The sequence below is a fragment of the Antrostomus carolinensis genome, unplaced genomic scaffold (assembly GCF_000700745.2).
Source record: "Antrostomus carolinensis isolate BGI_N321 unplaced genomic scaffold, ASM70074v2 scaffold8167, whole genome shotgun sequence".
In the NCBI taxonomy this organism is placed as follows: domain Eukaryota; kingdom Metazoa; phylum Chordata; class Aves; order Caprimulgiformes; family Caprimulgidae; genus Antrostomus; species Antrostomus carolinensis.
This window is the reverse complement of record NW_010326576.1, coordinates 24,148-40,110: the sequence shown is the minus strand read 5'-3', so window position 1 is coordinate 40,110 and position 15,963 is coordinate 24,148. Positions and strand designations below refer to the sequence as shown.

The 15,963-nt window shown below is 37.4% G+C and overlaps 1 protein-coding gene across 1 annotated transcript in view; it reads right to left on the bottom strand.

Annotated features, from left to right (window-relative positions):
• Nucleotides 1-15,963, bottom strand: part of LOC104527800 (single-stranded DNA-binding protein 2) — a gene marked incomplete at its 5' end in the record, with an annotated part of 54,359 nt that overhangs the window by 30,126 nt on the left and 8,270 nt on the right. Inside the window, 3 exons of the mRNA XM_010171613.1 lie at nucleotides 3,414-3,484; nucleotides 3,671-3,737; nucleotides 7,043-7,102. Coding sequence (XP_010169915.1) covers nucleotides 3,414-3,484; nucleotides 3,671-3,737; nucleotides 7,043-7,102 — 198 coding nt within the window. The remainder of the gene's footprint in view (nucleotides 1-3,413; nucleotides 3,485-3,670; nucleotides 3,738-7,042; nucleotides 7,103-15,963) is intronic.

Sequence of the window (15,963 nt, the reverse complement as noted above, 5' to 3'; positions counted from 1 at the left end):
TCATACAGCATAAACACTACATTTCTCTTCTAATCAGTCAATTCTACTAAGTCTATGGTAACTAATATGAAAAGTATTTAATATGATAATGAATGTCATAGCGATGCCAACAAATGAATTGCCCAATGCCTATAAAATCTGAGTTCATGCTCTGATATTACAACAGAAGTTCAACCATACTATTTACATGAAACACTAAATTTGATCTATTTTTATTCAGATGAACACAAGCAGAACAGTCTATCTCATCCCACAAATCATAATGCACTTTGTAATCAGTCTTAATCCTGCTACATTCTTCTGATATTTCTAGAGAATGGATAATAGTAAATTATCTAAAATGAACAGCCAAGCATTTTGGAAGCAGGAGGAGACAAAGAAGCAATTTACTTTAAAAAAATCCAAGTAATTTTTGCAGTCTGTTTTCCAATAATAAAACTAATAGACTCTATTTCATGTACAGTATACTACAAACTGCTTCAACTGTATGACTTGGGCCTATGGGTGCTCTCTATATTGGTCTGATTCACAAAACCATGTAAGCATGAATTCACAAATACACGGGAGAAATCTAACAGTGATATTCGAAGTGTACGTCTGGTGCTGTTTATACCTTGACTGATAGGGCACATCAGTTATCTATAACTCAACTGTAAGCGGAGAAGAGGTTCTGTTGCTGTAAACAGAAACCCCAAACTTAAAATTTTCTTCATTGTTAAAATTGTTAACTTAAAAGTGTCCCATCGATAGCTGGTTTGCAAGAAGATGCCAACCAGAGGCTGCAAAGAGATGTCGGGGTAACATCCACAGCTGCTGGTCATCAATCACTACCCATTCCTGCCTTTTTGTGTGCAGCCTGTAGACTGATTGGTGTGCATGCTCAGGCAAAAGTCAGTCAGATTAACTCAAACCTCCTCTTTAACCTAGGTTATCCTAGATGATTTTGCCTGAGCAACCCCTGTCAGAACTGTAGGGCAGAACTGGTGGGTAGTCAAAGCAGCTGGGCACAGTAACATCCCCAGCTGGCAATACTGGAGCTGGAAGAGAACACAGTCTGACTGTAACAAAACAGCAGGTTTTTATCTGCCTTATTTCATCTTCCCACTGATGTGGGGGGCTGAGCCATTCTCTACATTTGGTCTGGTTGGTAGCTCCCTTCTTTAATTAAAGTCTGGAATCGTTTGTGTGGACCAGGGTTAAATATTTCTACAGAATTCTGCAGGACTGCAAGAACCTTAATCAAAGGTACTTCTAACTCTAATTACTGCTAATTCTAATCAAATGTACTCCTTTGTCCTAAAGTAAGAGTGCTTTCATTAAAGCTACCAATATACATGTTCCTTTAGCTGTAGCTATGGTCTCTGCAGAAGGTAGTGTCCCAATTTGTTTCTTCCACCTTTTTACTCAAAGCCACCACCACCACTGTTTATCTGCTACTTGAGTTGTTCACAAAAATGCTCCCTAACATCAGGTGGCCAAAATAAGCCAGATTAGACAATATTTTTTTTTGTTAAATGTTTGAGATGACCCAATTATTTTTCACTAAAAAGCATCAGGGAGCATGTGTGAGGCTCACCAGCAGATATAAAGGATGGGGAGAAGTAGCAGAGATTGGAGGTAGGTCATCTACTGTTCATCTAGCAAAACTAAGGCTTGAAAAAAGCCTGAACCTACTTCTTTGGAGCTTTTTTACAGATTCAAGCATTTACAACCATCCATTGCTTTTTGCTTCATGTTATTTAGTTTTAAACAATCTAGAATCATAAAATGCAAAATTGATGTAAGTTTTCAAGCATATGCATGCTATACTTGCTATACTGGACATAGGAGTTTCTGCATCAGCACAGTAAGGGTTTTGCAAGTTGACTGCCTGTGCAGCAAGGTAGCAGGGCCTCCCGCTGTGGGCACACCTCAGTCAACTTTAGAGCACTGAAGACATTTAAAGCAAGAGGATATTAAATGTAGGTGTGAAAGATTAATGAAATTTGGTTTTAGAACTGCGTTCTGAGAAGATCCTAAATGCGAGATACAAAGATAGATAGATGATGATCCATTTATAGAAAAGACTGATTTGTGAACTTAAAATTTTGTGTAGATTAGCTACATTTTTCCTCATTTTAAGAGGATGTTCAGTACAAGAATGAAGAACCTTATAAAAACACTGGCTTTTAAGAGACAGCAAAAATAGAAAAAATTATCCTTATAAAAACTGGCATGAGATTTGCCTGCTGTGTGACTAATGGTGCTGCATAAAGCATCAGTTCAATTTCATATGGCAGCATTGCAAAGCTTCTCTTTCTGCCTCCAAAAAGCAAGTGGTAAATATACTTCAATGCTACAGAAAAAAAATAACAAATGTATTTAATAACAGTTTGTTGGTCACACAGCAGATGTTGTGTAGAACTACACAACTGGTTTCAACCAAGAAGACCCAAAATTGTAAAGACAGTTGTGAACAGATTTGAAAGGCAAAGCTATTTAATAATTTTAAATTCAGTTACAATTCCAAGGAACAAAGAAGTCACTAGAGAGATTATCTGAAACGGGGAAGTAAATAGGTGAAGTGTGGGCACAACAAGCACACTGTAAAACAAAATACTGGCAATACCAGTTTGAAACACCACCACCTAAATTTTCTCTCACTGAAAGCGCTGATAAATACAGAGTAATCTTTTGGATTCCTATTTCAGGTATGCATCAGAATTAATTTGTTTCCTAGCTTAGTTAACTGCTGAAATGTAATTCTGACAAACATCCACAAACATTTTCACTCTTTTGAAGAAAGAGCCTTTGAACAGTTATGACCAGGTCAGCACCATGGAGAAAGCTGGTTCTTGCAATCCAAGGTTGCTTTGCTCCTCAAAAACAGAGCTAGAGAGATGCTTGTGATTGGCAAGGGGGAGAAACTGCGCCATGAACTTCTCATTTTACATTAATATCTCTCTAGCACTCACCAAAACTCTAGATCAAGAGTGAATGAAAGAAAAACTTTATAGAATTTTAGGGGTTATTTTTGGCTCAAAGAGTTTGTTAAGTTAGAAATATTAATCCTTTCCTCCTAAACAGTATTAGGTTGGGAGGATGAGGACACACCTACTCAATCCTTGGTCCCTTTTACAATTGCCAGCCTTTGATTACAATATACACAGGCCGTAGGGCAAATATAACTTTTCTGAAATATGCAAATTAAGGGATTCCTCTTTTAATTTCAAATCTTAATTAAAATGACTGATGTTTTCATTTTAGACTTCGTACAGCTGCAACTTAGAATTAATTTTTGTAAAACAGAAAGTTAATTTTAAAATGGGATTAGAAGAACAAGTCCTGGCCATCCTCAAACTATGAAAAGCCAGGGTAACACAGTGTAAGTATAGGCCTTTCAATAAAAATGGGCATTTATCTGTGGAAGGTACCTGTGGTCCTAATGGAACCATTCCTCTTGGAGGAGTCATTCTCTGCATCGGCCCACCCATGTTTGGATGCCCTGGAAATAAAATTATGTAACTTAAAAAATGCAATACACAAGCACCTTTCGAAACAACTTTAACAAATCATTCCTTTTTAATCAATAAAAAGCTTAAAAAGCTGCACTAAGTTTTGAAACATAGAAAGACAGTCTCAAGTTTGAGAAGACAGTACTTGGAATGGTCTAAATAATTATTTCATTCACCTTGCTGCCGTGTTGGGTCCATCCCGCTAGGCAATAATGGCTGACTTCCTGGGACACCTCCGAGTGCCTGCACACATAGAAACCATAAGTTAACAGCATGCAGGTATTTTGGTTTTAATTCCCAGATGTTTCTTCTGAATCAAGAGCAATGTAGCAGTCTTAACTTTCCTAAATGCCCCAATTAAATGTCCTAAGTACCTAAACAAATCTGCAAGTCCTGAATGTCCTACAGCCCTGTCTATGGATTTGCATGGACAAACTCTTGGACTGCTGTGGAATTAAGTATAAATAATCTCCAAAATATAACTGCCTAATTTGCTTTTTTCCCCCTGAATACTTTCTTCACTTTAGTTTACTTATTTTGGAACCCACAAACACTGCCTTTTTCTTGGGTATGTGGTGATTTATCCAAAACCTATATTGCTACAGTTTTCCCTTTTAATAATTATTTTAACGTTTCCTTTCAGAGGTCAGGATGCGGACAATGACAGAGGAAGCCATAACTGAGCCAGCTGAACAGCATTCACAGGGTATGGTTAATTAGGGCTGAGATGTGGGGGACATCTTCCACTCTGCCTTACTCTTGAAGGGCATCAGTGCCAAGATAAGCTTATTATTCATCTACAGGAGATAACAACAGTCACAAAACTTGCTCCTAAATCTTTCCTTCAAGCATGAAGGTACACTGCATTGTTACTTCACCTCTGGTCCAAATAAAACGCATTGCTTCTATGTCCCACATTTTTAATCTGCCATTTGGGTTTATAGTAACTGAATTAGGTTTAAGGCTAATTTCTACAGTCTCTTACCTATAGTTTAGTCAACTATAAAAATCTTTTTGTGAATGGATCTTTGCAGCTGATCCACTAGGTGCTATTTAGCATTTCAAAACACATTTTAAGTATAAATATATGCAGAATGAGTAAATCTGTTATTATGGAAGTAATCCACCCAGGCAATACAGATACTGCTTACTGAGGGAATAGGTAAATTACTCTTGACCTGTAAATACTGTAGTAGCTTTGGCTACATAGAAAGGGGAACCTACCTGCAAATACCGTTTGTTTCCACAAGAGGTAGGAAACTCAAAATTAAGATGCACGTTTTTACCTCGAAGGTAACAGTCAAAAGGAACTACACTGCCAAATTAATGGAATAAACAAATAATCTGAGACTATACCATTTAAATTACAGTTTTACATGTACTTCAGTGGCTTGAAGTCTAGATGATCCAGAAGAAGAGTATATTAAGTGTATGGAGAAGCATTAAATACTAGCAAAGCAGGAACTGGTCACTTCTGCCAGAGATGGCAGGTGACACACAAGGACATGGAGGCATTTGTTGGTGTGGGCACACATGACTGAAGACTTAACTCATGCAGTCATCACACTGTGAATCATTACACGAGGGACTGCAGTTCCTTTCTAAGATGTCACACCACTTTTCAATAAAAACAAGTGCACCTGCACAGCACGATGCATTGCCAACAGCAAATACCCTGGTAGGGCTTGATCTCGCAAGACGTGATCAAGTACTAGAGGCATTTCAGGACCACTCGTGTGGCACTTGGTAGGTAACAACTTCCCTTGCTACAAAGCCCAGATCTTGCTCAGACAACCCTTACAGGCATGCCCTGTCTTACCCTTCCTTGCTTAAGAAACACAACCCCTACTGCAAGGCATTAAGGGATAGAGTTATATTTACAGTGGGAATATCAACTCTGATTTTTACCGACTCCCACCTAATCAAAATTTCAGCCTCAAAGCTACACAATAGTTTATTACTTCCATACACTGCCCATCTTATTTCAATACACTGTAACTTAAAAAATGGCAGCGTTGTTAAAAGCAGTAATTCATGGATGTAGCATAATGTAAATGAATTGCGAAAGCTGTAATTCACTAAGATTATGTGATTATGTTACAGTTCTGAACTGAAAATATCACAATGTGCAGACAAAAATGTTTCTGAAACTAAGACTGAACGTTGGCAGTGCTTTCACAGCATTCACCACATCCAGTTTCTACCTGCCAGTATTTACAGTGTTTAGATACACAGAAAGGAAAACAAAGGAATATGTGAAACCCAAACACTGGTGTATCTTTGGTTAAGATAGAACTGAAAGGTGCAAAAATCAGGAAGATATTTTGTACTCAGTTACAGTATATCTGCAGCAAATATTTAACTGAAGGGCTAATGCTATTGCACTCTCATGTTGTCCCTTGATGATCACTTCAACAAGGTTAATTACAAGTAACTGAACCTGCTTCCAAACGCTACCCTGTTTGATTTGGAGGAACATTTGAAGAAGTCTTGTGATCTGATATATCCAGCTCACTAAATTTTAAACTTCAACTTTCTGGCAACATTGTGTCAGTGCTCAAGACAAGTTGGATGACACTGTGTTATACAGATACAAAAATTAACCAGAACTGAGGTTGGAGCAGAAAAGCGTCCCCATCAACCTGTGACAACAAGAAAGACAGTCTTGGAAGTCTACATTGCACCAAAAAACTCATTCAATTTGTCCTGTCAACCTTTCACAATATTGTAAATGACCCCGTTTTTCCTTCAGAGCTCCACTAATATTTTTCTGTCTGCTTATCTCTAAGTTTTCATCTATTGACAACCGATTTCTCCTCCTCCCTGCACTATAGAGAACTTAAAAATACAAATGCTATCTGCTTCCAGAACCATTTTTTTCACAGATGGGCCAATAAAGGTCTCTGCTGACGAACAGCAGCTCATTACTCATTCTTGTTACACTGGCATGCTTATCCTTTGATGGAGATGAGAGAAAATTGGGAATTTGATGCTTTTATAAAGTCCTCAGAGTGTCTATAAGAGTCACACACAGAGCACTTAATGATATCTGTTTCTCACCAATCATCACCATGTTAACCTTGAAATAAATACACTTCATGTATCCAACAAAGAACAGGAAGGAGTTATGCATTTTATGTAGAATTAAGTAAAAAAATATTTCAGAGCTAACTGCTTGATGTGGTTAGGAAAGTTTAGACTGTAAGAGCTATGGGGCTGTTCTGCCTTCATCTCAGAGCAGGCAGCATTAGCTGGCTGAGGTTAATGCAGCACCACACAAGGCAACTATATCCTCACTCTGTAAGCAGGCTTAATGCACAATAAGTTTTGAAATGTAGACACTAATTAAGCATAGGAAACTGAGCTGGGAGTGGCATGGCCACACCTTATCAAAATAACTATTTAATGGTCATTCAAAACAGAACAGAGAGGGACTGCACAACTTTTGTAGCCTATGAGTCACTGGTAGCCAACAAGGCAACGTTCCCTCTTCCCAGCAATGCACCACCACCCTGGACCACAGTGGTGCACCAGTGACAAATTCTTACCTGATTGGGTATTCTTAAAGGTGGCCTTGGACCTCCAGGGTATCGAGGGGACATGAAAGGCTATGAAAAGAGAGAAATACTGCTAAATAATTCAACTTAGCTGGTAAATACTGCATTGAGTAAGTGGGCGTATGGCTTGTGCCACGCTCACATCTCAAGCCTTCAGCTTAAATACTTCCACAGAGCATGCAGCATATTATTCCACAATGTTTAGCAGAACTAAATACATTTAGAGATTCTTACCAAATGCATCTACCAAGATACATTATTTAAAACTTCGTTACAGCTATTGTGAATGCAGGATATAAACAACTCAATGCATTAACTGTGAAGAATAATAAACCATTTAGATCATATAATCACACATCTGTACTTTCCAATGGAGTAAGTGAAAATGTTTTTGGGAGCATCCAGAGGTAAGTAACGGCAAAATAACTGGCAAATACTTTCCATTCATTTTTTCATAATAATACTGTAAAACACAATACAAGATTTAACCTGTGAGCGCACAGATTTCAAGTCTGTGTCATAAAGATTTTAGAACTTTGGTGGCTTAAATGAGCCACATGAACTCAATGTTACTCCTCCCATCTCTGCATACTTTAAGTCCCTGCTCACTCAGTACATCTCCTCTCTCAAAACTAAATATACACCCAAATCTGTCACACACTGTGATGTTCTTGGCTACTACTGTACTACTCTGTAGTAGCCTACAAACAAGGTCAGTCCCTCACAATAAACAAATAGTAGTACCAACAAATACATTTAACATCCCTATGTGTTCCATCCCAAAGTGTGACAGTAATCTAGGAATCTAAAAAGCCAGGAGATTAGTGGCAACTATGAGATCTACAGGGAAAAGGCACAAACATCTGACTAAACAGATGATGAAGAGGATCCTTTTGGCAAGCAAATGTACCTGTAACTCCAAAAAAAAGAGTGAATAGCTGAAAGTATGCTTAGACTGTGAACACAAGGCCAAAAAAGACTGATTCTTTATATCATGAAAAAGGAGCTCACTTCTGCTCATGACACTGTCACTGGAGACAAGGGAGAGATAAAGGAAAGGAGCCTGCTGGGACTTCCCAGGCACAATCTCTGATGACAAAAGCGCTGCTGCACATTTCAATCCACTCTTTGGGGTCTCTTTGAAAAGAAACAAATGTACCTACACAGGTGAGATCTAGGCAGCTGTAGCTAAGGACCACTGGCAGGTCACTAAGACTCTATGATCAACATCACCATTTTACCTATGAATGGCATATTTCAGCTCCATCAGCAGCACTGTGTCACAAACTGAAATGCCGGTGACCGTCAGTGTTAGTAATGCAGATATTAATAGTAGCAATAATTAGCAAAAGAATTGTAACTATGTTACTGTTAATTAGTAACAGAATTTTTCCTATGATCTTGCAAAAAAAAAAACCCAACAAAAAAACCCCCAAAACATTTCACATCCCAGAAACAGATGAAAGCTGAAATAATGTAACCTACATAATGTTCAAAATACGTACTAGAAAGCACTTTAAAATACAGAGGCTTTACAAACTGGAGAAGCAAGTTCAATGACAATTGTGAAAAGATCACTTTAATAAAAAAGGCTTTTGAAATTATGTGCTATAGAAGGGAGGCTTCTTCATGCCCTCTCTGATGGCAAGATTCTCTGATAAGAATGAAAGAATAAAGAGTTGTGCAGATGGTGAAGGCTGTAAACATGAAGACCCTTGTAAAGCAGTGAAAGTGCAAGGAAATTAGAATTTCAACAATTTCTATAAGGGTCAACCGAGGGCATTGTATGGAGCACAGCACACTCTAGCAAGTGCCTTGCATTTGGCTTACCTCATTCAGCAAACAAAACCTTGACTTTATTTACAGTTGTACAGCAGTGTCTCTCAAGTCAACCATATCTTAACCAAGAATCACATTACTAATATCAGTATAAAATAGTGCGTTATTGGCAGAACATCCACGCCTTTCAAGCAGGATGGAAACCTGCTTGTTCCTTCTCTTCCCAGTGGGTTCGCATTTCTAAGCAGTTTACAAAAATACCTAAAAATTTATTTTTTGTATAGATTTGAAATTTATTTTAAAAGCTGAAACAAATACCCCACTGCATTAAGGAGAGAAAGAGGCTTACTCGTATAAAGTCATAATTTCATTTTTCAAAATATGACTCACATCGTTTCTAATGCCTGACAATTACAGATCATATTTTTTGGTTTGCTGTGCCCCTGAGGTCAGTAGCTGCTTTGGATTTTTGAGAAGGTCTCGATCCCCGAAGGTCTCAAGTCTACTTAATAAAAGCCTCACAGAGTAAATCTAAGATTCTTCTCTGAAATTATACATCATGAACAAATTTCTTTTGAGGCACTGTTTCCTAAGCAGGCATCAAAGCAGACTTTAATTTGAGAGCCAGTGCATCTATTCTTTACAGATTTGCTAGTTATTGCATGGAATAACTACAGGAACCTCTTTGACACAGCTCTACCTTACATGAATGTTTATATACTGTGAATATTTCTCTATCTATGTATTCCCCTTAAATATATTTGTGGAAGTGTTTAAACCTTCTTCCATTCTTTAAGCAACTGAAGCCAAGTGGAACTGCAATGAATGTCTTCAGCTAAAAAATTTCAAATAGTTTTTATGGTTCTTGATGATCCATGGATACAAACATTGCACAGGAAAATATATAAACAATGGGGAAGCACAACTGATGTTTTCATTAATCTAAGTATCAGTGAAGGTCCACATAACTAGCATTGCAGAAAATGGTGAGATAGAGATGTTCAAGGACAATTCTGAAATATTTTACACTATTTCGGGTGAAGATTTAGTACTTAAATTTAGAACAAATTTTCTACCATTAAAAAAAAAAAAAATTCTCATTTTTGTGTCAGGTACTAAACTTCTCTGTCTCCATCATCAATGTCATGTTTGTCCACAAAAAGTTCTACCAAGACATACCAAGACAACAAAGAAATTCTGTCAAATGTTTTAATGAAAATAAACTAAATATGAACAGCTTTTCACTGCATGGGGAGCATTTCTTTCAAATCTCTCAGACACACACGTTAATAAACACCAAGCATTCTGACAGACACAAACTTAAGCAGTAAGTACTTTTTGTCATAGGTTGTTTCACTACATCCTGTATAATTAGTAAGAACAGCTGACATTTAGTTTCAGATCTAGTTTTACTTTACTGTTAAGAGTTGCTGAAATGACCATAGCTTAGGGATGAACCACTGTAGACTTACATTTCTTAATGGCTACTAGCTCCTTCTTTGACTTCCTGGGAACTTTTTCTTCCCCTTCTCTTAACAATATTGCAGAACATACATAATAAAAAATAAAGAGTTCAAAACATGGGCACTAAATTAAAACCAGTGATCACAGATTTTGAACTGGTGGGTGTAGCACTTGTCTTCTGAAGGCAAAAAATAAATTCTTCACATGTTGAAGACCTGGCCATTTCTGCCTCCTACCTTAGTCTTGTGTCAATTCAAAATTCAGCATCTTGATAGTCAAAAACCTTTAATGGATCCTCACACTAAATTCTAAGCAAGAAAGTCTCCTTATTTGTCTCAGAGTTCAGCGGCGGGGACTGGATAGGTGCCATGTCAATGAGTCAAATACTTCTTTGCTTATCCCAGCTAGCAGGGAGGGAGAGGCTGCCAGCAATGCACTGAGTACGAGAGCACTTCTGCCACCATTATAGACATATAACTCTTCAAAAAATAGTCAGGGTAAAAATGGGGAGAAATAATTAAGCTGGAAAAATATGTCAAAAGATATGTAACATGATTTAATAATGCAGTAATAACTTTAGCTATTGGGTAGGAGGAAGACAGAGGGACAAAAGATAGTATGTTGTAGAGACGCCTCTGTGGAAAAGGATGTTGGGTACTCTTCAAATAATACCTCTGGCATTTCAGTGCCAGATTTTACTTAAGGTATTGCAAAGCCTGTCTAAGGGAAACCAGCCTCTGAAAGCTGATCTGACTGAGGAAGAAGGGTATAACCAGCGTGGCTCCATCCTACAGTAACTTCCAGGCACTGAAATGGTTCTCAAGGGTTTCCAGCCACTACCGCAGCCTTCAAGTCCCTCTAGTCTGCAACAGGGACATTACACCGAGTACAAGGAGGAGTAAACAACACTATTGTGCCCTTCTCTAAGCTACAATTAACTTCTCAAATGGAGTCCAGGAACTGGCACATACACTAATGTATTAAGAAAAGCAAAAAAACCCCAAACTCAAAACAAAAAAACAAACTGAAACAAAAATAACAAACAAACAAGAAAATAAAAGAACATGAAGAAAACAAAATAACAGGCATAATGTATAACAATAATGTTATATCTAAGCCACAACTGAGATGGAGATGCCACCAGTATTTGAAAACATGTCATGGAAGTGTCAGTAACACCAGAAGATTCTGTTAACTGTTTTGGAGAACAGTCAACTAAACACACCTGTGAAGACTAGTATATTGTAATTACTGCCTTCAGGTATAACATTTAGTAATGTGGTATCACAAAAACCATCTTGAAGGCTGCTGTCATGCAGCTGAGACCAAAGGAACACAAGCAGAAGCTTCTACTAAACTGGGTGAAAAAGAAGTCAGAGAGGAAAAACCTTTTGTGTAGTCACCACAGAATGTACATATTTATCAACTTAAAGTGAAAAAAAAAACCCACTTAAAAGAAAAAAGGTACTAAAAAAAGAATACTAAAAGAAGAGAGATGACACAAAATGAAATCAAGATGTGATATGTTAGATTTAGTAAGCTCCCTGCTCTTACTTATAGCATCCTATCAAGTTGAATTGTTAAAAATACTTAAAAAGAAGTCAAAGTTCAAGAACCTGAATGATGGTGCCACATGTTCTAGTACTTTCTGTTATTGTCCTGCTAAAGAAAGAATGCAACCGTGTACAGGGAGAGTAAAGGGTTATCTTACAAACTGTGCATTTAACACAATTTTACAAGCCATGTGTGCATGTACAACATAAAAATCTTGTAAAATACTATTTTTCTTAATCCCTGGGAACACAAGGGGACAAGCAGATAATAAGTTTCTCAGGAGGGAAGTCTTTGAAGAAGCAACGTTGAAGCACAGTGGTCTCACTGCACACATGTTGGTTCCAGTACGCAGGGAAAATGATTTCACAAAAAATATCCACCAGGAAGCTGATGACTTCAAGGCACAGAAGCTGGCACGTTTCTCTGCCAGTTGTGCAAATCTTACTCTGTGTTTTTTAATTGTTCGGGTGAATCTAGAATATGGTTTTAGTTTTCTTGTACCTAATACTGGTGCAATAAAATAATTTAAAAGATGGTGTTTTACTAAGTACGACAGATTTCAATACATCTAGTTTTCTCTAAATTTACTTCCCTTCCAAAAAGTGGGAATATAATTTACTTGCTTCCAAATATGGAGGGGTTTTTGCATTGACATTTTTATCCTTTTATTACTCATACTGTTACATCTATCGACCACATTCTGTTCAATATAAATGGTAAAATTTACAATAATCTACAGTCAAATAACCAATCCTGAATACTGCCTACATCCCAATTCCTACTGAGACTGAATTCCTAATGAGATTGAATTTACCATAAATATCTGTCTCTGTTCCAATATATATGTATTACATGATACCCTATGACTTGTTAGACTGGATAGCACGTTCTCATGGAACAAACACACACACACACACACACCAGGAAAACAAATACATGGAGTTCAAAAAGAATCACTGCAGTTACTGAGCATGAGTAATGGAGAGGTTGCACACATCTGCTAACCATAAAAATACCAAGAGCCAAAATGCCAGTGAACAAAACTCAGGCTGAGAAGAACAAAACGGAATGAATATTGCTTGAACAGGAGAACCCTGTCTACGTGGCACGGAAAAAAACCACCTTTCTAGTCAGGGTAGCTTAAAATAACAACGCTCATCTAGATTGACATCAACATCTTACCAGCTAGGTGTACTAAAAAAGTCTTTTCTGCTCAGGAAAATATGTGTTTGCCTGGTCAAAGCAGGACAGGAGGGATGTTTTAAAGCACACTGCTTAAATGACTACATTTAAGGCTGCTGCAGAAAGCAGAGCAGTAGCTCAACCAGTCTCATCCAAGCAAAACACACCCTCCGAGGCTGACTGGCTTGCAGCGGGGTGACTTGCTAAGCACGATGCATGGAAGCCCCCCACGCATCGATCCACTGAGTGCTCAAGCCACTGAAGATGTCCCCTGCCCAGCCTAGACAAGACAAGACAAGGTGTCACTACAGGAGATCTGAGAAAGGGAAGGTGTTTTATGCATCTTGGGTACTTCAGCACAGTGTCAGCCAAGCCTGACCAACCACAGGTGGGTTCACCTGGACACCTCGTGATGGACAGTGGGCAGAGAGGATCTGTCTCTAGCAGCAGCTCCACCCACACCTGGGAGAGGATGTCCATGCCACGCTCTGACTATGTTTTACACGGCTTAGGAAAGCCAAGGAATGGGTTCTGCTTGCACCAGACAGTGCTCTGCAAGGGCTTCCCAAAACCACCTCTAAATTCACAGGTTTAGAAGTAATCACAAACAAGTGATAACTCTTTTTTCAGCATCCTATTTTTCTTTAACCTTAATTATCAAATTTAGAACAAATTTAGATTGTATGTCTCAACACCCTGAGAGGCGCATGATGCTCCTAACTGGAGAACATCTCTTAGGGGAATAACAAGAGTACACCATAAATTAAAAATTACAAGGTGAAACACAGTTTTAGCACTCAGTACAGAGGACTGAAATGGTATTAATTGGTTTGTGTAATTCAGTTACCATAATCAGCACAAACTCTAAACACTACTTATCACTACAACCTGAAAATGGAACCACAGACTTAATTTGTACACACTATGACAAATTATTTTAAACTAATTGTGCTGTTCCTTGAGGAGTAGGTATTGTAAGAAGGTCCAAGCTGACAGCATCAAGGTTATAAGCCAGATGGGAATTCTCATAACAACGAAATAATATCTTTATTTATTCATTTAAAGTTCTAAATTATAAGAACTAAAATAAAACAAAAAATATGTGTTTTCTTCTCTTCCATTAAAAAAATAATTTAATTGCCAAGTTGCATATTCTGTCTCTGAAAATACAATTCATATTAATCTTTTTTTTTTTCAAAGTCTATTCCTGGTAAAAGGATTGACATCACTTAACTATATACAGTACAAATGGTAAGAAATAAGAATGCTTGATATTATTATTTTATTTTCTTATTATGGTAGTAATACTGATAAATGACTAGGAAGTAACATTTTAATATATCTCCTTAAGACTTCTATATTTTATAAAATGATTTAGAGGTGCTTCACAACTACCACTGTTGTGTGTGGCTCTGTTCTCAAGGAAATGGGGTTTTGTACTCTTGAAGAGTGCCAGTGGTGAACCATAAAGTATGTGTGAATTGAATTTATTCAAGCTAGTTTACAATTCATATACTTTCATTTATTTAGTTTCCTGTGGTTTTTTGTGGACATCTCCATCAGCTGCAACAGTCACCACAGTGTATAAGACACTCTTCATTAACACATTTTCATTCTAACCAGGACTAAACTAAATTAGCTCTCAAAATGACACTCTCGTGCTGGCACAGCCTGCTGATAAGCACAGACGTGTAACTCACCCTCGGTGAAGCTCGGATAGGCTATCATCAATTCTTAACAAAAAAATATTTTCCTATTCACCTGCATTTTACTGTTAATTATACAACTCTTCTTGTCCTCCTTCACCCTCCTACCACAGTGTTAGAGGTCTTTGTTTTATATTTGGTAAAGTATTTCAGAGATGAAATTTGGGTTATACAGTACACATCCTGTAATCTACCAGTATAAATCAAACTAGTTGTTTTCATCTACACTATTTAACATAAAATCATGTTAGATTCTCAGCACCGAGACAGGATTTCTCTCTATATTGGCCTTTCCTGATGACCAAACCCACTTCCATGGGCAAGTCGTTCTCTGTGCTTCAGATGAAGATTCTTGAAAAAACAATTTACGTATTTATGGTTTTCTAAGAGCAGCCTGATCAGCTCTGGCAACCTACAAATAGCAACAGTAAGAGGTTTGATTTAATTTACAGTATAGAGCAAAATTATTATTTTTTTTTAATCAAAAAGCCTCGACAGACATCTGTCTTTCCAAAAATTCCAAAAGTTACAACAATACTAGCATTTTAAACAAAATTACTGCTTTCTCCCTGGTCAAGAAATACAGGACTCATTCCACCACATGAAAGAATACTGCAATACATACCTTGCACACTCTGCAAAGAAATCCCTTAAAAAAAACCCCCAAAAACCCCAACAACAAACCTTTTGTCCCTTGCTAAATATTTTTCTGTGATGCTAAAAGCTGGATCTGCCCACTCGCCTGGCTGCTTCTCCAGAAATTTGAGAAAGTAAATAACACTCATTTTCATGATAGATGATGTTTAGGAATTGTACTGTTATTACATCTGTCTCGCTTTGTGGGAAGTATCATTATCTCACACTCAAGAAGATTCAGCAAGTGGGAGAGAAAAGGACTAAGTTCTGCACATGAAATTTAATGGAAGTTTTGAAAGAAACACAATTTTAGAAGGGCCGTTACCTACATGCATTTTAAACCGGGTTAATAGTTTTTTACTTTAATTTCTATTAAATGCAAATACTACGGAAAGAGTATTTCAAACTTGACAAGCTAAAACTAAAACATCATGAAGTATCACCTTTTTAAAAAAAAAATCCAAACAAACTATGTTTTTAGAATTCAGATACCATACACACAGATCACTAAGCTCCGGAAAGTATTTCCTTAAATTTAGTAAACCTTCTACTCACTCCTGATTATGATATACCATTGATTTTTTGGAACAA